The 23,434-nt window shown below is 43.4% G+C and overlaps 1 protein-coding gene across 4 annotated transcripts in view; it reads right to left on the reverse strand.

Moving 5' to 3' along the window:
* Positions 1-23,434, reverse strand: part of SUDS3 (SDS3 homolog, SIN3A corepressor complex component) — a 337,068-nt gene that overhangs the window by 297,041 nt on the left and 16,593 nt on the right. For 2 of the 4 annotated variants that reach the window (XR_006411240.3, XM_048221637.2), the window contains exons 7-12: positions 21,460-21,555; positions 20,221-20,282; positions 20,057-20,078; positions 18,823-18,928; positions 12,783-12,867; positions 9,942-10,027 (exon numbers count right to left, since the gene is read on the reverse strand). Coding sequence is in view for 3 of the 4 variants with exons in the window: in XM_048221637.2 (XP_048077594.1) it covers positions 9,942-10,027; positions 12,783-12,867; positions 18,823-18,928; positions 20,057-20,078; positions 20,221-20,282; positions 21,460-21,555 (457 nt within the window). In the remaining variant the exon portion in view is untranslated. Of the gene's footprint in view, positions 1-1,503; positions 4,766-6,639; positions 10,028-12,782; positions 12,868-18,822; positions 18,929-20,056; positions 20,079-20,220; positions 20,283-21,459; positions 21,556-23,434 lie in introns of those variants that run through there. The other 2 variants (XM_044389895.3, XM_026514980.4) reach the window with 2 other exon arrangements.

Below are 23,434 nucleotides of genomic sequence, written 5' to 3' on the forward strand. Positions count from 1 at the left end.
GCTGTGACTAGAGTTTACAGAGCCGTAATAATGTAAACACTGAATATTTACCTAATCAAAATTATGAAATAACTATATTAGGGGAGGAGGGGTGGGCTGCCATGGTCAGAATTTAATAGAGAATGCACAGAACTGAAATATCCAGCATTAGTAATAAGCAGAGATAGAAGTGAAATACCAAAATAATCAGCTAAAAGAGGTGCAATGGTTGCTTCTGGGAGGGGAAATGGGGTAGAAAATAAGAGACTACTGTATTTTGTGGCCAACTTTGTAGAATCCTTTAATTTCTAAGCTGCATATGTTACTAGTTTGATCTTAGAGATTAATATGCTTCACTGAGAAATAAGGAGACAACAGTCAGTCGTTCATTCAATAAGCATTTAAAGTGTGCCTACAGTATGCAAATCCCTAGGGATCTGCGGTGGGGGGGAGGGGGGGAGACCAAGTCCCTGTCCTCCCTCACAGGCCAGTGGATTTCTCAAACACAGCCAGTGGGGGTGGAGGGCAGGATTTCAAACTCTTCTCTAGTGAGGCGTTAATAAGGTGGAGAACAGATGCTGGGACATCTGCTTGTCTTGAATTTCAAGGTTTGTGGCTAGTGGCAGGGGTACCCTTGGAAGGTTGCTGTGGGCTTAGCCTCAAGGCATGCTGGGACAGGAGCAGGTGGGGCAGGTGGGGCAGACAACTCCGGAAATAACAATGGCCCCTAACATGGGCAGCTGGCATTGGGGGATGTATTTTTCTATGGTGCTAGGGTGACCCAGGCTAGTTTTGAGCATGAGGGTCATTGTTGAGGCTGCTTTGCTTGCATGACTTCATTTAATCCTCACAATGAACTGCTGAGGTGGCTGTCATTATCATCCCCACTTTCTAAACTGGAGACCAGATGGGTTACATAACTTGCCTAAGATCACACAGCTTGTAAACCCACAGAGCTAAAATTCAAACCCAAATCTTATATCCATGCCCTTCGGCCTCAGCCTGGCTCTTCCCTCAACTGTTGGATGAAGAGTTGCAAGACCTGGATTTAGTTTCTTCTCTACCATTAATCAGCGGTGTGATCTTTGGCAAGTTGCTGCCCTTCTCAGTGTCTTTCTCCAGGTGTGGAAAACAGAGGGGTATTGGCTCAGAGGACGACTAAGTGGCAGTCTCTGTGATGATGGGAGAAGCCGACAGGAAAAGGAGATGTATGAATGTGGTGCAGAGGTGAAGCTTTTTCTCCTCCGGGTCTCAATCTCCCCATCTGCTAAAATGGGAATCAAGACACACCTCACACGGGTGTTGATGGTGTTAAATAAAGGTAATGTATGAAAAGTACTTACCACTTGTCCAGGCACATGGTAAGTGCTTGATAAGCGTGAGCTCTGATGCGTTCCTATTACTCACATGCTGATGAGAGCGCCATCATGCTTGGATTCCTGAAACTTCCACTCTGATAAAGTCAGAGCGCCATGTTTGCAGGAAGAGGAGTGATCAAAACAGAAGAAAGGGAGTCAAACAAAATTACTGTCTAACAGGAATGTGTGCTGTTGCCCTTTATTGGTTTTACATACGAGTTAGTTTATGAATACTTTCGGGAGCATGTAAGTGTGAAATTGGAAAGCGTCACTCTAAAACTGCCACGAGCCACCGCACTGGCGATATAAAAGGGGGAGGACGAGAGAATGGGGTGGGCCTGGGAAGGGAGAAAAGGACAGAAGCAGAAAGGAAAGGAAGGTGAACCCAAAGTGTGGAAGGACAAAAAGATACGGGGCTGGGGAGCAAACGGATTTTAAACGGATTTTAAAGTTCAAAGCTCATTCATCCAGATTTATTGTTGAGCACACACACTCTTATTTGACTTTTTAAACATGCCCCACCCTCCACCTCTGCTTTTACTCAACCCACTTTCCCCGTATGCAATTCCCGTTCCCAGCCACGGACACTGCTCAAGGACTGCCTCAGCTTTCGGGCCAAACTTGAATTTTCTTTTCTTTCAGAAGAAATTGTAAAGCACTCATGGCTCATAAGAATGTAGACTTTGGGTCAGCATTGGCCTGCTCTGGAATGGAGCTGGGTGAACTGAAGACAAGTTTCTTAATCTTTCTAAACCTCAGTTTCCCAGTCTGTAAACCCCAGAGGTGTAACAACAAATCCAGAGGACACAGAAATAGGGATAATGCATGGGAAGCGCTTAGCCACCTGCTCCATACATATCAGCAGCTATTATGCCCTCTGTCCCACTTTCTCCACACCCCAAATGGAGGCGAGTTCCATGGAACTAGAATGACTGACAAGCATGCCTGTCCATCCTCAGTGTCCCAGAGGGAAGGAACCATGCTTTTACTCCTCTCTGAATCCCCCAAAAGAACCTAGAATACTACTCAATAAACGCCATGTGGACTGAATGCGGTAACTACGTCAATCCTCAAGCTCATGATTATTAACTATTTCAACTAGAAGATGAAACATCCCAAACAACGGACTCCAGGTGACCAGATGATCATGGTAAGATCCCGTCATGTTTGGGATGACAGTGAAGTTCCAGTGAAAGAACCCATTCTGCAGCGGGAACCCTCTGCTCCAATGATAATGAAAACAAGAACCACCATACACCAACCTGTATTGAGGATTTACTATGTCCCAAACACTACTTGCAAGTGCTTTATCCGAAGAACTCAGTTAATCCATGGAATCAGCAACTCCCCAGCAAAAGGGCAACTCTCGCCCCCACTTCACAGAGAAGGAAACGGAGCTGGGTGACCAACTGTCTCAGTGTGCCTGGGTCTGAGATGCTTCCTGGGATGCAAGACTATCAAAGCTAAAATCAGAAAAATCCCAGGCACACTGGGATGAGTGTGCCTGAACACTGAAGCACACAGACACTAAGTAAATGTCCCTGGGTTAAGGAGTGGCCACGCCAGGATTACGAATATAGGACCCTCGTCACCTCTCTGTCTAGAGCTGTCCATATGAACTTAAGCACATCATTTACCACCTCTGGGCCTTGGCAGTTTTCAATTTCAAAATTAAGGGGTCAAACTAAATCAGCGATGGCAGGTAAATGGGCTCCCTTGTGCATGGCAGACAAAGCTAACTGATTAGGCCACTCCTCCCATTCTACCCAACTTGGGCTTCCGAATCTTTCTCAACCCAACACACTGGGCACTCCAGCCCATCTGTAGAAGCAGATGCTTAGCATGATCTCTAGAGCTGGCAGCTTTACCTTCGTAGTTTGTTGGTGCTAAACTAGCTTCCCGAAATCATTCTGGTCTCTCAGGATTTGGCAGATTAGCATCCAAGGACAGAGAACAGACAGATGGCAGCAGCACTGACAATGGAAGGGACAGTCCCCAGAGACTGGGCACTCCCTCAGTCCAGTCCTGTGTTACATACCCTTCAAAGCACAGTATGGTGAATGAGAACAGGGACTCCAGAGAAACTGGGCTCAGCATCCTGGCTTACCATTTACTAGCTGTGTGACTTCGGGCAAGTTACTTAACCTCTCTGTTTCTTGATTCCCTCAACTACAAAGTGAGGATTGTAATAGTAACTACCTCACAGGATTTATAAGGATTATTCTAAGGAATTCAGTAAGTTAACATGGGTAAAACGCTTAGCACATAGTAAGTGCTCTATGCGTTAATATCAGAATCCTCAAAATCACACACTGGGGTGGATGATTGAACAGATGAGGAAACTGAAGTTAAGAGAGATTAAGTTGCCTAAAGTCACACAGCAGCTAGTTAATTGAAGCAGCAAAGCTGGATTTAAATACCGATTCCAAAGCTTTTGCTTCACCACACTGCCACTATGCCACATTGCATCTTAGCAAAAACTCAAAGACTTATTAAAAGAATCAATGTTGAAATAAAATGATTCTTGACTATCTGCAGGGATTTGCCAACTGAGGCCACTGTCCTCCCACTTCAGTACCTGCTTATTCCCCATGGGCACTGCTTTCCGAGAGGGCTCTGGAATATTGCCTACTTTGACCCCACACCCATTCACAACAGCCAGGTGACGCCAACAGACGGGGAGCATCTGCTGAGTCTCCAGCTTCTGAGAAACAGGGGAGAAAATCTTTCAGATTCTGATTATTGGTCTTCCCGTATCAGTAAAGTGAATTTTGTTATTTTATAGATCTGTATCTTTCAGAGAATTGAGCAAACACAGATTAGGGAAAATGGGTAAACGGATTAAGTATCTAGGTACCTATGCTGTATCTTATCACCCTCATTCCCCCAGGGATCCTCCTAAACATACATATCTTTTAGTCTTAATAACCATAGATATTCACAAAAATATCTAGTCTGGCAAACACTAAAATTCCTAAAGCTAATATATTTCTCACCACGTTATTATGTCCAAAGAGAGTAAGCTGGTGCCCATGTTTCTAATGCATTCCATCTACCGTTTCCTTTATAAAAGCAGGAAAAGTGCTCAGCTTTACCCAAGATGGATTTGGGGCGTCTCTAACACTAGTGAAAGAGACTAGAAATTGCTTTCATTCCTGCCTCTCTCCACAGACTGCCTCTCTCCTGGGTTTGGTTGTTATACGGTTGCGGGTTGGAGCTGAGCAGGCAGTTTAAAGCGGGTGACATTGAACTGGTGTGTTCTGTCATTCAGTGACTCTACAGCAAGACATGACATGAAAAGGTCCACCGACATCCAGAGAGCAGCCACATGTAGGATGTCCTGCTCTCCATCTACATTTTTAGAAACCAGTTCAATGGCTCCTACCCCTCCTTAGAGATGACAAGGCAGGCAGGAAGAAGAAAGTGATCTGGAGGAAAAAAAAAAAAAGAAAAAAGACACATGTTTTCCTCCAAAGGCTCTCATGTTGCTTATTAGATAAAGTCAGCTCCATCAAGACAGCGCACTCTTTACATTCTAAATGGTTCCTTGGTTTTAGAACTGTGGCACTCGTGCCTGCACCGTTTCAGAGGAAAGCAGCCTCTTGGCGAGCAACTGGGACTCTCTCGGCTCCATTACCAAGGGAGAAGCCCCAAGTTATCTAGCAGGGGATAGGGTCCTAGCAAATAATAGTGTTTTTACCTCTAAAATTTGCTGACTCTGTATGTTAAGAGGTGAGAGCAGATAAAAACAAATTCCCAGGGAAGGGCTGCAGAAAGGTGGAAACACTGAATGCAACTTTAACAGAGGGGGCTGGGAACAGACTGCACGGTGCAGTGGTTAGGAACCCTGGCTTGGAATGTGAAAGATTTGGGACTCTGCAACTCAGCGTGTGACCTTGGAGAAATTACTGAACCATCCCCTGTGATTAAAGGAATCTGTTTCCTTCTCTGAAAACTGGTGGTAACAACAGTGTCTTCTCTCCAGGGTTGTTATGAGGTTTGGATGAGACAATAAAAGAGAAGGGCACAGCGCCTAGGGTTGGAGCTCTTATTATTCACCAGTCCGCCTGTCTCCGCACATCATTTTACAATGTTATTGGACAACATTTACCGAGCACTTCCTATGACCAGGCACAATGCTGAGCTCTGGGTTTCATGGGAGAATTAAGTCTTAGAATGACTGTGTTAACAAATACATCAACAATATAACATATATAAACAAATTATATTAATAAATATATTGGGAGTATTAGTACTTGGATCATTACAAGGATTAAATGAGAGAACATCTGCCTTGAAGGGTTTAGTATAGTGCCTGACACACACAAAGAACTCACGGGAAGGGGATATTAACATGAAGGGCAAGCCCCATTCACCTTGGTGACAAGCGGGAGGGGGACAGGATTAACTTGAAGGGTTTTCCCCTCCCCCATTTCACCACATCCTCTGCTACCAGCTCTCACATCCCTGGCCAGCTCCTAGCCTCCTCCACCAGCACTTGGCTCTTCCAAACAACTATGAAAGGACGCAGCAGCTCAAGAGCTTGAAGGTTAAGGTGATTAAAACACAGGAAACTGATCAGTCTAGCCATTACCCTAGTGAGGAGTAGCAACCGGAAGGAAGCCTGCTGGGGGGGTGTGGGTGCTGGTCATGCTCTTTATAATCTAGATGACGGGGACGCGTTCACTTTGAGGAAACTCAATTTCTACAATGAAGATTTGAATACTCTTCTGTACAAATGGTAGGTTACAATAAAAAAAAGTTAAAAATAGTAACTGCCCTTCTCCAACACCCAAAGCACAGAGCAGCCCTTCACGGTGGGCATGCCACACTTGGGTCGTGAGCACGCCAGGTCAACCACCTGTGGCAGTGAGCAGCCGCCTCAGTACCCACCAGGGAGCTGTAGAAATACAGCTTTTTTTGTTTTGGTAAAATTGGGAAGCAGTGCTCTAGAGTACCAAACGACAACCTCCTCCTCAATCACACAAGTCTACCCTAAGGTTTTTCTTATCTAAGGTCAAGGTTATTGACTCTGTTTTTAATGAGATGGTTTTATCTTCTCCAACAAGGAAAGAGTACACCACATTTATGGGTCAACACTCCTAGACTGCTCTTTACAAAACTGAAAGCCTGTCTTTGACATCATTCCATATCTTTCTCCTCATACCAAGCAAGTATCTAGCATATCCCTCCCTCTTTCCCAATTTCCTTTCCCCACAATTGCTGCCGGGGGGGGGGGGGGGGAGCCTAAAATAAATTTCAATCATTTATCAAGTCAATGGATATAACACAGACTACATGCTGGTTTTGTCTTTGAAAGTTTATTGTTATTTAAAAAAAAAACAAAACCCTATACTTTTTACATTTTACAGTCACCTCTCAGAACATTTAATGATACCAGTTAATAATGATATATAAAAAGCCTACCAGCTGCTTGAAATGGCTGCAAATTTTTACCATGTACTGGTATTAAATTGGTTTGAACTCTTTGGAAAAATTGGTGTAACATTAAATATCGAGATTTCAAATTCTCAGATTAGAAACAAGATTTTTAAGTCAGGAGGAGATTTAGTAAAAATTCAAGGCTAAAAGGAAATGTTAATAGAAAAACAAAAATACTGTAAAAAAACAGGATTTCCCCCACCCCCAAGTTAGGTTAAAAAAAAAAATGCAACCAACCCCACCCCGCCCCCAATATTTCTCTTAGAAAAGTCACCCAATCCTGAACACAGGGTCTCACACACAAATACAAGTAGCTTGATTTGCAGATCAGCCTCTGGGATCTTATACTGGACTCAGTTCGGAGTTTTTAAAAAAAATTAAGTTAGGTAGTGAGATATCCATAAATACTGGTATCCAAACGAATGAAAACATCCTGGCTTTGGTATGGCTACAGAAATCTGGAAATTGTTCAAGAGGACACTGGCTTTGGAAGAGAGGGAGGCAGAGGGTAGGGAAGGCAACACAAAGCCCCCAAGCAGAGGTAAAATAAATATTGGGACATAGCCATAGCAAACACTGTGTATAATACTGAGGCAGGTGCCTCCAACAAAACACACATATAGGTTCTTGATCAGAATAACCCAAGTGCAAGTTCTTGATCAGATTAACACCATGTACAGGTTCTTCATAACAGTGGTCTAGACCAACCTTTTTCAAAGTATTACCTGCAAGAAACAGTTTGAATTTGGGGATGCACGTGGTACCCTACTGTCTGGTGAGAGAGAAAGACTTTCTGGAATAAGAATGGCCACCTGGGCTAAAAGCCACCCCCTTGTTAGTCCAGGAATATCAAAATCTGTGTTTGTCCATCACAAAAGCACCTCCAACTCCTAACAAGGGGGCTCTGCTACCCCTGGTCACCGCAGGGGCCTGCCAGAGGGGTTGAACAGCTGGCTTTTCATCTCTGGGGTGAGAAAATAAAAAACTCCAGCTTCTGAGATTACGAGTACAACTTACTGTGCTGTGTCTCAAGTCTACTCCCCACTTGCCCTCATTCCCACAGTCATGATTAGGGACTGAGAGGATACTGAGGAACAGAAGGCAGCGATGTGGCCGAGGCAGAGCATGGCCTCATCACCCTAAAATTTACAGAAGAGAAGAGGCCAAAGTGCCCATACTCTGGTCTTCACATGAAGAGTAACTTCACAAAAGCACAGAGGTGCCACCAGAGCAGGCCAGAAACAAAGGCAACTTGTTGCTGTGATGCTGAATCCCCAGTAGTTATCAACACGAGCCTTTCCAAAAGAAAAAAAAAAAAAAAGACCAACAAACTTTGGTGTACTGCTAGGAAGCTAAATAAGACAATCACTCAAAAATAAAAAATAAAAACAAAACTGTGATGACCACACATACTGTAACTAAATTTCCATCACAGGGTACTAGCGGAGAACATACAGCCACCTGCTATTATGGCACATTACACACACCACAGCGACAATTCAAGCAACAGAGGCCCTCTCATAGAGCAAAGGCTGTCACGAAGAAGCAAAAGATGAAGGCCCTGTTTACTGTGGACTTGGTTCACTCCAGTAATCATCATAGTGGGGGCTGCGGGCAGAGAAGAAGCACAGAACACCCAGGCAACTCTAAATAAACAAGCATCATTTACCCTATTCTCTAAAGGAGACTCCAACACCGGGGGTGGGGGGGAGTGGGTTATAAATTAAAACTAAAACAGATCTGTACAAGTCTTTACTCTGAGTCAGTAAGGTTTGGTCTCTGTTGAAGCCAGGACTTACAAGAAGGTGATTCGCTTGTCGTCATGGCCCCCCAACTTGCTTTGGGTGTATACATCAAGAGACGACACAAAGAGAATCACCTGAGACCAAGGGCATGACATACAAAGATTTCTTAGGATGTGTAAGGTCTACTGATTTCCCACAGAGATGCTAACACAGTTGCTCTAACCCCAAATTCTTTAAATATCCTACGGTGGCAACTAGAATACAGAAAACCCCATCTGCCAGCAAATCATCTCTCCAAGGCTGGAAAGGAGGGGCAGGAGGCAGGGAGCACGGGGAAGGCTGTTTCCCCAGGACTCCCTTGTTCGGTGGTGGCCACAGCAGAGCTTCCTTTGTCTTCAGCCTGGGCCAGACCTCCTGGAGGCTGGGGGCTCCAACAAGGCTCTATGGGCTCGAAACAGTCCGTGTGCAGTAACAGCCCCGGCGACAAGAGCGCAAGTGGAGTTATGAGTGACAGTCTACAGATCACTGATGACCGCCCGGTCAGTCTCCCCTCCCCACCTACAACAGATAACCCAGATAATCGGCCAGCACCAGTACCACTTCATCTCCTTAAGAGCAGGGAACAGAAATGAATTAGAAATAAAAACTTCTGACATGACCACTTGTTCCGGCTTGAGCTAGAACAAATGTGTCTGATAAACCACTTGCATTAAATAACACTTAAAATGTGCTACCTTCAGCACATTTCGGAGCATGAGATGCCCCCTCCCCCAACCCCATTTACTTCAGTGCACGTAGCCACCCAGGCAAATTTTTCTGTCGCTCAGCCAGTGGAATGGATGGCATACGCCAGATGTTACACAAGGCATTTATTTCTCAGAGAAGGCTGAGAGCCAGGAGAATTAATCTCCTTCTGCTAGGACCTCTGCCCCAAGCTTCTGGGGAAACAGTGAATTGGGCTCAACAAGGGAAAGAGCTACGTGATCCACTAATCATATTCAAAACATGAAAATGCAATGGAGAGTGTATCCCTTCCTGGTAGAAAGACCTAAAGACAATTAAAAAAAAAAAAAAAAGTCCCTTCAAACTCAAAGGAAGCTTAAAAAAAAAAAAAAAAGACAAAGTATAGGCAAAAAAAAAAATGAAGAAATGAGTAAATCGAACTTGCGACACTCCCCAAAGCAAGAGTTCTTGGTGACGGCTGGCTGGAAGAGGTCGAGGCAGGAAGGAGCAACGCGAAGACTGAGTGGCTGCCACCACAGCACCTCGCAGAATCCACAACAGCGCTCCCCAGTTTCCAAGGCCAAGGAGCAATTCCCAGGTTAAAAACTTTCTATTTGGAAGAAAACAAAACCAAAAACCACTCCAGAAAAAAGGTCAAGGGAAGAAGAACACTGTAGAAAGTCAAGCCGCTGACCTCCGGCGGATCACAAAGAGTCCGCGCTGAAGTTGGCCCAAGTAGATCCTCATCTTGGTGCTGTCACTTGTCTTCCTCACCCAGATCTGCAGGAGAGAAGGAAAGGGAACAAGATGAGAGCGGCTACAGTGAACACTGCGGAGCCAATCTTCCAGAGCATCAAAACACCTGCATGAATGAGGTGTGGGCGGAAAACTGGCAACCTCCTTCTGCCAGGCTGCGGGCCCCCCTACAGGAAACCTCTGGTGTAGAGCAGGCGTCAGCCCTGGACCTCCTTTCTCCTTCCTTCTCCCTCTCTCACACCTCTAATTAAGAAAATGGAAAGCACAGTGATCTCAGGTTCTATTTTTGCCTTGATCTTAAGGACTTTTTTTGATTTGGTTTGATTACAGCATTATCAACATTCAAAATACATATATTCATGAATATAAACTTTCAATCAAATTTGGAAATATTTTCCTTGCCCCAAGGGACTTCCATATCATAGTCTTTCACTACTCTGGTTTCCTGGCAATTAAGGCTAATGGTCATGGCAGAAAAAGAAGGAAAAAATAACAAGGAAAAAAAAAAAAAAAGCCCATGAGTGAGCTAAGGCCCAATTAGGATCATCAGAAGGCTAAATTCGCTTAAGACAGCCCTTCCCTCCTGACCATATCCTTTTCCCACAGATGGTATCAGAGGTCTGACATTTCACAGGGCAGATGCATTCTTGCGTAGAATGGAGAATGAGCTCTGGCAGCAGGGAGACCGCCAGAGCAGACGAGGGCACTCAGTAAGTGTCATCCCTGTGGCCAGGACTGGGAAGAAAGCTACCTCCTCAGTCACCTGACACACCTGAGCTATTTCATCTTTAGAACAACCCTACGAAGCACTATCCTCACCCCCATTTTATAGAAGAAGAAGGCTGAGTCAACTTGTCCGATGTGAATTCTGGTGCCTGCTGTCAAAACCCCTTGCTTGCTCCTGTCCACTCACCCAGCCCTGACTCTTCCTCTCACCTGTTCCTCATCCGCTTAATTAATGTGCAATCAGATGGGGCCAAAAGCATGATTAAGTTCTGCATCCCACCCACACATGCAAGCAGAAGTCTACGGACCTATCTTCTCCCTCCCCCATCCAGTTTTCAGGTTTTAAAAGTGTTTGTTCTCAGTCTCATTTCAACTCCTTTAATGTGGTTATTTAGCAAGAGAGAGACTTTAAATTCAAATACACTGGTTAAAAATAAAGTTAAAGACCTCACAGGAAGCTGAGCCTCTAAGGACCTTGCAGAAGCACTTTAAACTGAAAAATGACCCCAAGAAAGGCTGAAACAGGGAGTCACCAACAGGCTCAGACTCACTCAACAAATGTGACTGATGTCAGGTTATGCCAAGGCCAACTAGCTCCAGTGTCACTTAGAATTTGACCTGAAAAATCAGCTAGAATCCTTCCAAGAAGTGAGAAATGTTTTCCCATTACCAGAGTTGCATGGCTCTGATACACAGAGGCTTCTCCCCTCCAGGTGACATGTCTCAGTGTCACCATTTTCTTGTCAGACCTCCTTGACACTCTATTATGTCAAAAGATGACAATCTTCAAAAGAGAAAAAAATATATCTTGCATTTCTATTTTTCCTGAAAAATCTTGAAGTGTCACCAAGGAGGATGAGGCACTGGTTGTGAAGTTAGGTTTGAATCCTAGGAGGCCATGTGGCCAGGCACAAAGGCTCTGCTGTGAAGTCATAACACCTCTTGCTGACAAACAGCATGTCTCTCCATCAGATCCCCTGTTCTGGTTCTGGCTTGGCTGGGCTGACTCACAGACCCCAAGCCCAGAGAGAAAGGACATTCATATCCGGAAGGCTCTCCCTAACTTCGGAGTAAACAATCATTTTGCAAACTAGTCACATTTGAGGGCATTTTCAATTCAGGAAGCTAGGAGAATGGAAGAGGCTTAAGTTATTTCATAATCCAGTTTCATTAGATTTACTGTGCACTGGCACGAATAAGTTACAGAGGGTAGACACATAAAAATCAATTTCTTGGCAGACATTTGTGGACTGATAAAAGATCAAGCCAATCTAGCTATTAAAGTTTTACACTTTTTAAAACTACTAACAATACAAGTTACACATTGCCGACATCCCCCTAATGAAGAAGGGCCCATCGTAGAACTCACTCGCCAGTCATCCTATCCTGGAGCATAACCCTCTGAGCTGACTTTAGAACCAGTCACTATCCTACAGGAGAGACTCAAGGAAACCAATATCTGAGGGCCAGAGCCTGGCAGCTCACTGTTGAAGAGGCACAACAAGACGTGTCAGATTGTAAAGAGAACAGGCAAGGAGCAGTGTGTAGCTCAGACCTGGCCAGCATCCATTTACTGAGCACTTACTGTGCGCCAGACCCTGGGCCAGGTGCTTCATTAAATCTTCACGGCGCAAAACAAATCTTTTAGTACACACGAAAGCTCTAGAGAAATAAGGAAGATGGAGTATGCTCCACAAGCAAGTTCCGTGGTCGGTGCACGGTTACCTTACAAAGCAGGATCTGAACACACAGGTATCACACAGACTTGCCTTCTGTTCTTTCCTGTAGTCTCCCTCAGTGGTTCCCAACTCAATGACTGTATGTGGAGTTCACCAATACCATCAGGAATATACAAATCCATATCCTGTTGTTAGTCAAGCAAAGTAAGGGATTTCCGGGGATATTTTGTCTCCATGCAATTTCTGTCGGGAAGTGCTGACTGAGATCCTAACCCACACATGACACACGATTCCACTGTCCGTTCTTGGTAACACCTGTACTGCAGGTTTGTCACACTTTGCTCTCCTGAGGGGGGAGGGAGTTCGGCCCCTACCTCATTGGCTCCGACAGAGCTGATCACACAGCTCAGTTTCTGGTTGTCCTTTGACTCCAGATAGATGGCCTGACTCTTGTGGTACCTGCCAGAAACAAGACACAAGTTTATGTAGTATGTTTTTAACCACTTTATTGAGATAAGACTAACATTAAAAAAAAAAAAAAAGCCATACATATTTACTGTTTATAACTCGATGAGTCTGGGGATAGGTACACATACCCGTGAAATCATCACCACCATGAACATATCCATCTATTCCCAAAGTCTCCTCCTGCCCTCTTCATCAGAATTATTTGTTGCTGTTATTTTTTCTTTTGTAGAAAGAACACTTTGCATAAGGGCTATGTTCTTAACAAATTTTAAGTCAATAACACAGTATTGTTAAAGGCACCAATTTTAAAAAAGAAAGGAAAAAAGGGAAGAAAGAAAACACCACAACAAAAAATATAATTAAAAGTCTTAATTTACATTTGAGGAAGAGTCTGGATTTCAGGTTTAATTTGAAGGCCTCCATCCTTGTATTACATCAGATGGCCTCCTAATCTTCTCCTAATCTAAAACTTATACTCCTTGATCCTTCTGCAGAGGGAAAAAGGAGGCAAGGGAAAGGCTGGGAAGCTAACTTCATATTTACTTTTTATTTGGACTATATACCCCAATTCAGTCAAAAAATATAACCTATTCCCACTTTCCACCCATCCCAAAACACTCAACAATCTGTTATTTTATTTTCAATATGTCCAATTTAAGTCATCCACAAGAAGGCAGGCCAAATTCAACTCTTTCTTTGGTCACTCATTCAGCAAATACTCATTAATCACTTCCTGTGTAGCACTGAGGATGCTGGAGGTTGGAGGTGGACAGTGAACAGGAACAAGGTCTCTGAGATCACACAGCTTCAAATACAGCAGCCGTGAAGAATACTGAGTAATCACACATTCTGAGTGTCAGGGTGTGCACCACAGGGGATCTGATGTGGCCTGGTCCATCAGGAGAGTTGCCTTGCATGGAGTAGACCACAGAGATACTCCATTTCAGCCCCAGTAGCCATCCTCTCACCCTGTAGCATAGGACCACCTTCAACTTCTACAAGTTCAGGGATAAGGCCGAGGATGAAAGTGAGGAAGTCAGGGCCAAAGCCCAAATGAGACAACAGCAGCTGCCACAGGATGAAGGAACAGCTGCTGGATTATAAGAGCTGGAAACATGCACCAGGCTGCTGCTGGCAGCCCTGACTGGGGCCAGCCCTGTCAGTCAGGAACATAACCTCTGGTTCATTCTGGCTGCAAAGATCAGGCTAAACAGACCCACTAACTCATGTAAATTCTACCAAAATGCATCTCCCAGCAAAGTACTGCATTTTATCATTACTTCTGTGGGGGGAAAAGGCAGACTATTTTGCTGGTATAATGAAATAATCTACTGCCAGGATATCACAGTAAAGAGATGTACTTTACTCCCACAATGAGCTTTTTCCAATCCAGGTTCTAAGCACTCTTTAACCTGCTACTTAGGAGCTGAAAACTCAGGTTTCCAACTCAATTTACTTCCTGAAAACACTGTTAAAAGAAATCGAATCATAAATGCAATTAGAACAGCGAGATTGGTTTAGACTCAGCTTTAAAGTTGCTTTTGGCCAGAGATCAGTTGGTAAACTGGGTCAGGGGACCTTCATTATGCTAAATATGTAATATCACAAGGTCTGAAGTATACAGTACATGAGGAAAGGCTGAATTAGTTCACAGCGTGACTCAAAAATTCCAGTTTCCCTCCCACATCTAAGCCAACTTTCCTATGTGAATAGTAACATCTGAAGTGATGGTTAGAGTAAAATTACAGAGCGGGAGAACATTTGAAGTTATTCTATGGGGATCGTGAGTTATTAAAGAAATAAAGACACAAAGCATGTACCTGGCCTCAAGTCATTCTGATACTATTTCCTAAATACTTTAATAAAGAAAGGTCACAGTGTGGTGAAGGAGTATGTTACTAGTGTGGAAACATGCTCAATATACTGCTAAGTGGAGGGGGGAAATCTATGTCCATCACGTTCCTTTCTTATAAAAACACATATGCATGTTATGTGTATCATACGCACACAGAAAAAATTGGTTAAAGTTACATAGTTAAGATGTATAATAAAAAGTGTATTACAACTTTATAGAAATATGAAATGTAAATTAAGAATGGTATTCTTTTTATCACATGCTTTCTTTTTTCTTCTTCTTTCTGAAATAAGCAGGTATTAGTCATTAAAAATTAAGTAAATCCTGGTCTGGAAAATACCTAAATAACAAAGATGGGTAAAAACAAAACTTGATGCTAAAATTAACGACTTAATGTCTTCAAAGACAACAGCTAACTCTGGGAGACTAGTCAAACAATTCTCATGAGATGTGCCGCATTTTCCTTCAAATGTGTGCAGAATCCAAACCCCAACACCTCTGACTGGCTTTAAAATGAATACCGGAAGTAAACAATGAGATCTGGTCTGTTACCCACCCACCCACCCCCACCCCCCCGGCCAAGAGGTGGTCTGGGACTTGAGCATCTGGCCACCTCCCAAATCTGCCTGCTTTGGGGTCACCAAATGGTGGTGGCTTGAATGTCCACCATTGGTCACCATCTGCTCCACAGCAGAGCTGGCCAGCGTGTTTCCCAAAATAACCCACTTCCAAGCCAACGGATTCTCAGACCCTCCTGAACCAGAGTCTCACACACCACAACACAGTCTTGAGGAACTGTTATCCCTGGATATCAAATCTATTCAACCATCTGAATTCTCTGGGGAAAAAAAAATCCTCAGAAATTAGTGTTCATATTTTCAAGATGAAACTAAAAAGTATAGGACAACCTTAACATACAAATTTACTTTTTAATTTCTAAAGACTAATAAAAGAGGAGGAGAGAATTCAAAATAAATATAGACATAAAAACTGTTAAAAAGCAGCAACAATAGAGCTAAAAATGTAGTTTATCACTTTTTTGCCAATTAACTCATTTTATAAGCTGCAACTCAGATAAAAAAAAATAGTTTAATAGCCTCAGAGAACAAGCCCCAAAAGTCAAACTGACTTTATTACTTTATTACTAATGGAAATCCTGACCTGGGAATCCCAACAAATGAGCTCTTAGAGCTTTGCTTCTACTATTAAACCCAATGAACTAGAATCAACAGTACTATTATGGAAGAAAGCAATTTCTTCGAAAGGTGGGTCAAAAAGGAGGGGTAGAATTAATTTAATTTTGTATCCTACTGGGAATCCTGATATTAACGTTTCATTTCCCAAAAAACCTGAATACCATGTTACAGCTCTGGAACCTCAAGGAGTCCCAATACCAGTTGTAAATATTCACCATCTTAACAGTCTTTCTCAGTCACATTAGCAGCCCGAGATTTAAAGTGGGGAGAGATCACCGGCACCATCAGTAGTTATTTTAAAATACCAGCTACTTTTGTGGTACTTTCTAAGAAGGGTCATTAGTCCAAATCAAAATGTGAGGAAAACCTAACAGCAGGGCATAAAATGCCTTAAAAGCACTACTAGACCAAGGCAAAGCGAAAATGCTTATCTTTCAAAATAAAATGTAGCTTGGTAAGTGTTCATGCCAAGATGGGAAGCCTGAATCACACTCATTTTGCTGAAGTCATTTAAAACTCAATGAAACACGTTTGCCAGAACTACCGTTGTACCCAAATACTCCACACCACTGGAAAGAGCATAGAGCGGTTCACTCGCCCTCCCAGCCACAGGCTGTGACTGGCAAAAGAGAAGAATGAAAGCCTCCTAACTGACAGGACACAAAGGCTAAACATCAAGTTGAGACTGGTGAGAGATGAGGCCAGCTATGCACTGGTCAGGGCGTGGGCCAGGAACCCCATGAACACTTTCCAAATGTGGCAGGGAAAGGAGAGACCCACCTTCCCACAAATGTGTCATCAACTGACTGCCAAAGCTAAAAGGAAAAATACAGAATACAGATGAAAACAACAGTCTCCATATTTAATAATACGCAACTTAAAATTCACCGAAAAAGGAAAATCCTCCCAGAGACCTTCCTTTCAAAATTTCTGCAGCCCTGTGAGAAAGACAGCGAAATTCACTCAAAATGCTCAGGTCTAGCACAGCAAACGTGACCACCCTATTTACATTATGAAACACCAGGAATCGTGGATCCCTTCTTTAGGAAAACAAGAATTTTATCTTACTGCATTTTCACCCTAAAGACAAGTCTCAAAGTCTAAAAACTAAGCCTTAGAAAGAAGATCTGAAGCAACGCAATTACAAAATGAACACCATTTAAAATATCACATAGCTTTAAGATTCATAGATCCGTAAAAATGTTAGTGATAAATCTCATCGTTTTTGAAGACGGCTCTTATGTGCGGGCTTGATCTTTAAAGGTTATTTGGCTTTCATTATTAGAAACATTTTTCATCTTATTTTGCCCCCTCAGTGTGTTGAGCTGTTAGGGCCTGCCACCTAGTGGCAATATGTTCTGATAAGCAATGTTAAGATACACTAACTGGCCTTTTTGAAGAAAGCCAAATAGTCAGATGAGAGGGGCAGAAGTCACTAAGATCAGGCTCACAGAGGCGGCCTTCACCACCCGCTTATTAACTCACTGTAACCTAATATTTTGGTGGAATGGATTTATTTCAGGAATGACTAGATTTCTAAGCATTTCTGCCAACTTCAGAAGGATAATATTTTAAGGTAATCAATTAATCTTGGGATTTTTCTTCTTTAACAAAGCTCAAACAATTCAAAATAACCATTACTCTAACTTTGGAACTTTGGGTTAATACATTCAAACTCAAAAGATCATTAAAAATGAGAGCCATCATAAATGATAATTACACAGCATTAAATAACCTCAGATAAACATTCTCCATACAAACAAGTGGAAATCCAGAATGCAAATGTGTCCACCATGACTTAAACTGAGTATGCCTGCATATGGACAATGAATAAAAGAATATGTCAGAATTAAAGGAGCTGTCACAAGGAGGTAGGACCCAGGGTGGCTTAACGCCTAGCAGAATCTGGGGCTACAGTGCCGATAGTAAATGTCTGTTGAACGAATAAGTGAATGAGTTTATAAGTCTTCTCACACTGCTTTACAATTTCCTTTCTGATGGAAATGCTGGTGGTCTGAAGATTTTAAACTGTCTTTATTCTCAAACATTTTCTGGCACATTAAAAAAGCTAATGTAACATACCTATATACTCACATGCATCTAAAAAATAAAATTATACAAATACCAATTAAAGAAAAAACTGTCTTTAACATAAACTGATAATGTTTTAGGATTCAATTCCCCCACGTATGTTTCCTGGAACCCTCATATAGTAGGATGATGAATGAAAAAAGGGTACACTGGGTCAAATAAATAATACTTGATAACATCTCAGAAATTCACAGCACACATGAGCCTATCAGAGAACCCAAAGAGCACCTACAGTGAAGAAAACCATTTAATTTAACTAACATGGTCATCCCCCAGACTCATCTGACTACAAAATGCTTTTTTCCACAGAACACCTATTAAATTTTAGTGCACAAGGGAAGAGTTAAGAGAAGGTAGAGAGGGACATAAGCCCTGGCCTCAGTCTACAGGGGAATCACCAAAGATAGAAGCCTACAAATTCTAGTAGGATGCCAGCAGCTGAGAGAGAGAGAAGGAGGGCTCCCATCAGAACACGTTTTCAGGAAACACTGCCTTCAGAGATCAAATGAGTAGTATTGATCAAATGACTCCTGACACACTTTTTTATTTTTATTTTTTAAAAAGCAAGCTCTATGCCCAACATGGAGCTCGAACTCTTGACCCCGAGATCAACAGCTGCATGCTCCAGTGACTGAGCCAGCCAGGCGTCCCAGGCCTGACGCACTCTGAAATGTTATTCCGCTTCAGTACTATGTAAGCTAAGCAGGAGCCATACTCGGGAACAATGAGATAGAGCCCCAGCCTTCTTTCCAAGGGGTTCTTTGAAGACTCTTAATGAATAATCTGTGATTTTCCATAACATACCATCTTTTATCATAGTACAATTTCCCGTCTTCTATCCGAGCTTCAAACCTCTGGGCTGGAGACTCTGCGGGTGTGGCAGGCAAGTGTTCAGGAGAGGACGGGGACGCTGGAGGAACCAAAAATATTTCAGTGACTAAGCGTGTAACAAGCACATGGATCCAACAACATGCTTTAACTGAAATGCTATTAACGAGCAGCAATAATCATGATCATTCAGTCCTTAGGGGTGTAAAAACGAGAATTCAACAAAATTCTTGTATATTACACCTAACTTGCTCAAAGCAACCCTGTGAGGTAGGCAAGGCAAAGATTAACCTCACTGAACAGAGGAGAAACCAGGGATGCAGGCAGGCTAAGTCATTTGCCCAAGTGACCATCGGAAGCCTAGAAGGGCAGGAATTAGGAAAATCTCTTTAGAATTTTAAATCCGAAGTCATTTCTAGAACTATTTATCACTAGGTAGAGCAGGCTATCATGTATGCACAGAGTCAAGCCAAGACAGTGCTAATAACTACAGTGGGTTCAAAGGATCTAAATTCACACACTTCCATAACCCCCTCCCCATCATGCCTTCAGAAACACGGCACGTCTCTGTGGACCACGGTGACTCTCAGAAGGAAATTGTTTAGAGAAAAAAGAATCTTGTTTCCTTCCACCAGGCTTGGTGAGTGGACAGACATGTGAGTAATCATGGTGCTTAAAACGTAACAATGCCTTGCCTGTCCAGAATTCTATTCTGCAGCCTAGCACGGACTCTCAAGTGCCACTCTGGAAGGAACCGCCGCGAACACTGGGCTGGCCTCTTATGTAAGCTGGGACTGGGAGTCCCTCACCAGAGCCAGGCCATGAAGCACCACTGGAACAGCAGTGCCCAGCACTTAACTCTACAAATACTGAAAAATCCTTCCAGTTTCATTTCCAGAAATGGAAGAGGACCTAAATCTTATGCCTGATGCCTACACAGAAGGAAACCTTTACCAGCCTAGCATCAAATGTCTCTTTTACAAGAAATCAAGGAAAACATAACTTTAAACGTAACAGGGTTAAAAAAAAAAAAAAAAAAATCAGGGGAGCGGGCACTTAAAGCTCCCTTCAGTTTTCATGATGACTACTCTTAGGCAAATGATGGACATTTTATTTTTGAAAATTGCAACAATCCCGTCAGGTATAAGCATGCTTTTCCCAAAACATGATAAAAAAGATTGCACAAATGCCAGCAACACTGTGCGCTCACCTGGTCTCTTCGGTGACTTAAGCTGTAGGAAGAACAACAAGAAATCTTAGAGCAGATCATTTTAGATACAACGTAAAGTGACAAAGGTATCAAAAACGACTGAACATGTAATGTGAACAACACAAGCCTAAGCTTTCAAATAAAGCAAAAAAATCAAACTGTACCTTATTTAACGTTCTCAGATCCTCCATGATCTGTTCATCTGTTAACAAATAGTTTAGCTGAGGTGTCGAGAGTTAAAGGAACGTGTCTGAGAAGCATGGTTTCCAAGCAAGCAGAAATCAACAAAACGGTAGCAGCATTTTAGGATTTATAGTGGGACTCTGTCGGATGCTGTTTCTACAAACATTCCCCTCTTGAAGTTGCTGATCCTATTAAATGTCATGGTGCCCAGGTACGTAAAAGAACTCACAAATTTCTTTCAAACATCTCTAAGTCATTCAGTTACTCCAAGAATGAGAGCACAGGACACAGTACAAGAACTTCCTCCTCAATTTATGAAGTGCTTTTCTGTTCCAAAGATCTGAAGCCCTGTGCGATCGTGCGCGCGCGCACACACACACACACACACACACACACACACAGATGTGGGCTTATTCTTCCCACATAACTTAAACCCCCAGTTGCAAAGACAAAGGAACCTGAAGTTAAACCCTTTCATGATGGCAGACAATTGAGTCATATTGTATAAATGGCTATTTATCCTCTTCTCAAGAGGACAGAAACAGAATTTTGCTGTGTGCGCCCTCACCCCCTCCCACTTTTATGATTAAAGGGCTTTTTTATGTGACTGAAATCTCATTTAACAACTTGCGTTCCACTGTTTTCAGGATACAGATAATAGAGGTACAAAAGGCACATATTACTGGCCTCATTTTACAAGTAGAAAAATTAAGGCACGTGAAATCTGAGGTCACCCTTGAATCTCCAAATGTTAAAACCAGGTTGAACTTCCGGCACAAAGTTCCTTTCCAAATAACTGCTCTCTACAAATTCCTCTCACTAGAAGCAGCAGCAGTTGAGGACTCAATAAAATGGCCATTCCCAGGGCGCCTGGGTGGCTCAGTCGGTTAAACAGCCAACTCTTGGTTTGGGCTCAGGTCTGATATCGGAGTCATGGGAAAGAGCCCCACACTGGGCTCTGTGCTTAGCATGGAGCCTGATTGGGATTCTCTCTCCCTCACCCTCTGCCCCTCCTGCTTGTGCTTGAGCTTGCTCTCTCTCAAATAAATAAATCTTTTTTTAAAAACTGGCTATTCCCTAGCCCAGGGATAAATACACATGCCTGCCAATCACATATAATTTCTATAGGACAATGGCCATGTATAGTCTAGCAAACGAATAAGCAAAGGATTCAATAGTCTTAAGAAAAAAAGCAATTAAGGCTTGATGCAAATGGATATCAGGAGCGGGTTTTCTCCTCTTGTCTGGGATGGGGACAGGATCATTTGGTCGCCTCCGCAACTTTCTGGTCATGATGGGTTTCACTTCCATAGAATCTGTGGCAAGAATTGAATGGGTAAATCTATCCAACTCCCACTTGAAGTAAGAATCGCTGTACTATAAGAATATCTGCCCCACAGCCACCCAATCAGAACTGTCTTATTGGGGACATTCGGTTCATTCATGGACCAAGCACAACACCCATATCAGATGTTGGGGGGAGGGGACTGTGTTTAGAAGACCCAGACTGTCTGGCCTAAGCGCATGCGCCTCTCAGAAATGCAGCCCAGCCATGTGCAGTCTACCTGTGGGAGCATCTCTCCAGCATCCCGAAAACTAGAACTTTCCTCCTCTTCCCTCAAATTCAGAAGCCACAGAGTGGTAGGCTCTTGGGATCAGAAGGTAGGCTCTTTGGATCATCTAGTTCAACTAATTCCTGCTACTCCCATGGAGAGAGGGAGAACTGAAGTGCACTCATGCACAAGACTCTGAGAGGCCACTGGCCTCAGTGCCACCCTCTTTATAGGACGTGTTCATTCACAAACCTGGACTTTCATTTTGTTTTATAACCTCTTATAGCTACTTGACTATCAAGAATGAGCTAACGAAGACTCATAATAATGTCCCTTTCATTCTTCTTGACTTCTCTCCGCAGTCTGACACTGTTGCTGACTCTCCTAGCCTTAAATCTCTCCTCCCCTAGCCACCACCACACAGGTCTCTACTCTCCTCATCTGCCTCCTTGGGCTCCTTTCTGCTGGTGACCACCGCAGTCCAGTCGGTTTTCTGCGTGTCCCAGTGAGCCTCCATCATCAATGCCAGCTCCCCCAACCTTCTGAATGGCAACGTATGCCCATCGACACCATCCACTCTCAATGACCCAAGTGACCTTACTTCGTGTCTCACCTCCCACGGCTGCTTCCTCTCCTGTGTCTCGGGGGCATTACAACTGTCCATCTTCCCCAGTCAGAACAGAACGTCATTGTGACTTATCTTCCTTCCCCCAAACATCATATTCACCAGATCACAGGCAATTTTGCCATTAAACCACCTCTCAACTCCACCCATCATCCTATTCTCACCTCCCTCAGAGCGATCTTCCTAACGCACAAATCAGATCATCCCTTTCTTATTCAATATTTTTATGGCTTGCCACACTCCACAGAAAAAAGGCCAAGTGTCTTTTTTCTGGTCTTACCCCTTCTTCATTCACACACACACTGTGTGAGAGCTTTTGGCTAAGTCTCTCACCCAAAGTCACCTGCCTTACTACACCCTCAAGCCTTTACATGCCGTCCCCTCTGCCTGGTCCCCTCTTTTCTGCCCGGCATACTCCTACACAACACCCCTGAGAGTCAGCTCAACACTCCCCATCCCATGATGGTTTTCAGAGTCACACCATCTCCCGAGCAACCAGAGCAAACCTCTGTACAAACCTCGGCCAGCAAGCACCACACTGTATGGGACATCCTCCCCAGAGACTCCTGAATTCCACCCCGGCACCTCACAATAGTTCGGGCATACAGTAGGGGCTCCACAGTTTCCTTCGGAACAACTAGATGAGATCAAGCCTGACGAGGTCGTTCATTCATGACCATGCATACTATCAGCACAGCAGACAGGACAGCCTTACAGAATTCAAGTGTAGCCCTTCTAACACAGCAACACGCATGATCTGCGAGTAAATAATAATCATGTACAAAGTCACAAAATACTTCTGCGTGTTGTTCTTAAGAAGGGAAATGAGCAACACTGATTTTCCCCCTATACATGGAGGGAAAGGGATAAGAACCACAGACCTAATGAGTATTTGGAAAGATGTACATGGAGTGGGTGGAGGCAAAAGGAAGGAGGACAAACACACTTGCCCCTGAGAAAAAGGGGGGGGGGGTCAATCATCCTCTCTACAAGAAATGGCTCACCATGTCTCTCTTT

Source organism: Ursus arctos, unplaced genomic scaffold (genome assembly GCF_023065955.2).
Source record: "Ursus arctos isolate Adak ecotype North America unplaced genomic scaffold, UrsArc2.0 scaffold_34, whole genome shotgun sequence".
NCBI classification, from domain to species: Eukaryota; Metazoa; Chordata; class Mammalia; order Carnivora; family Ursidae; genus Ursus; species Ursus arctos.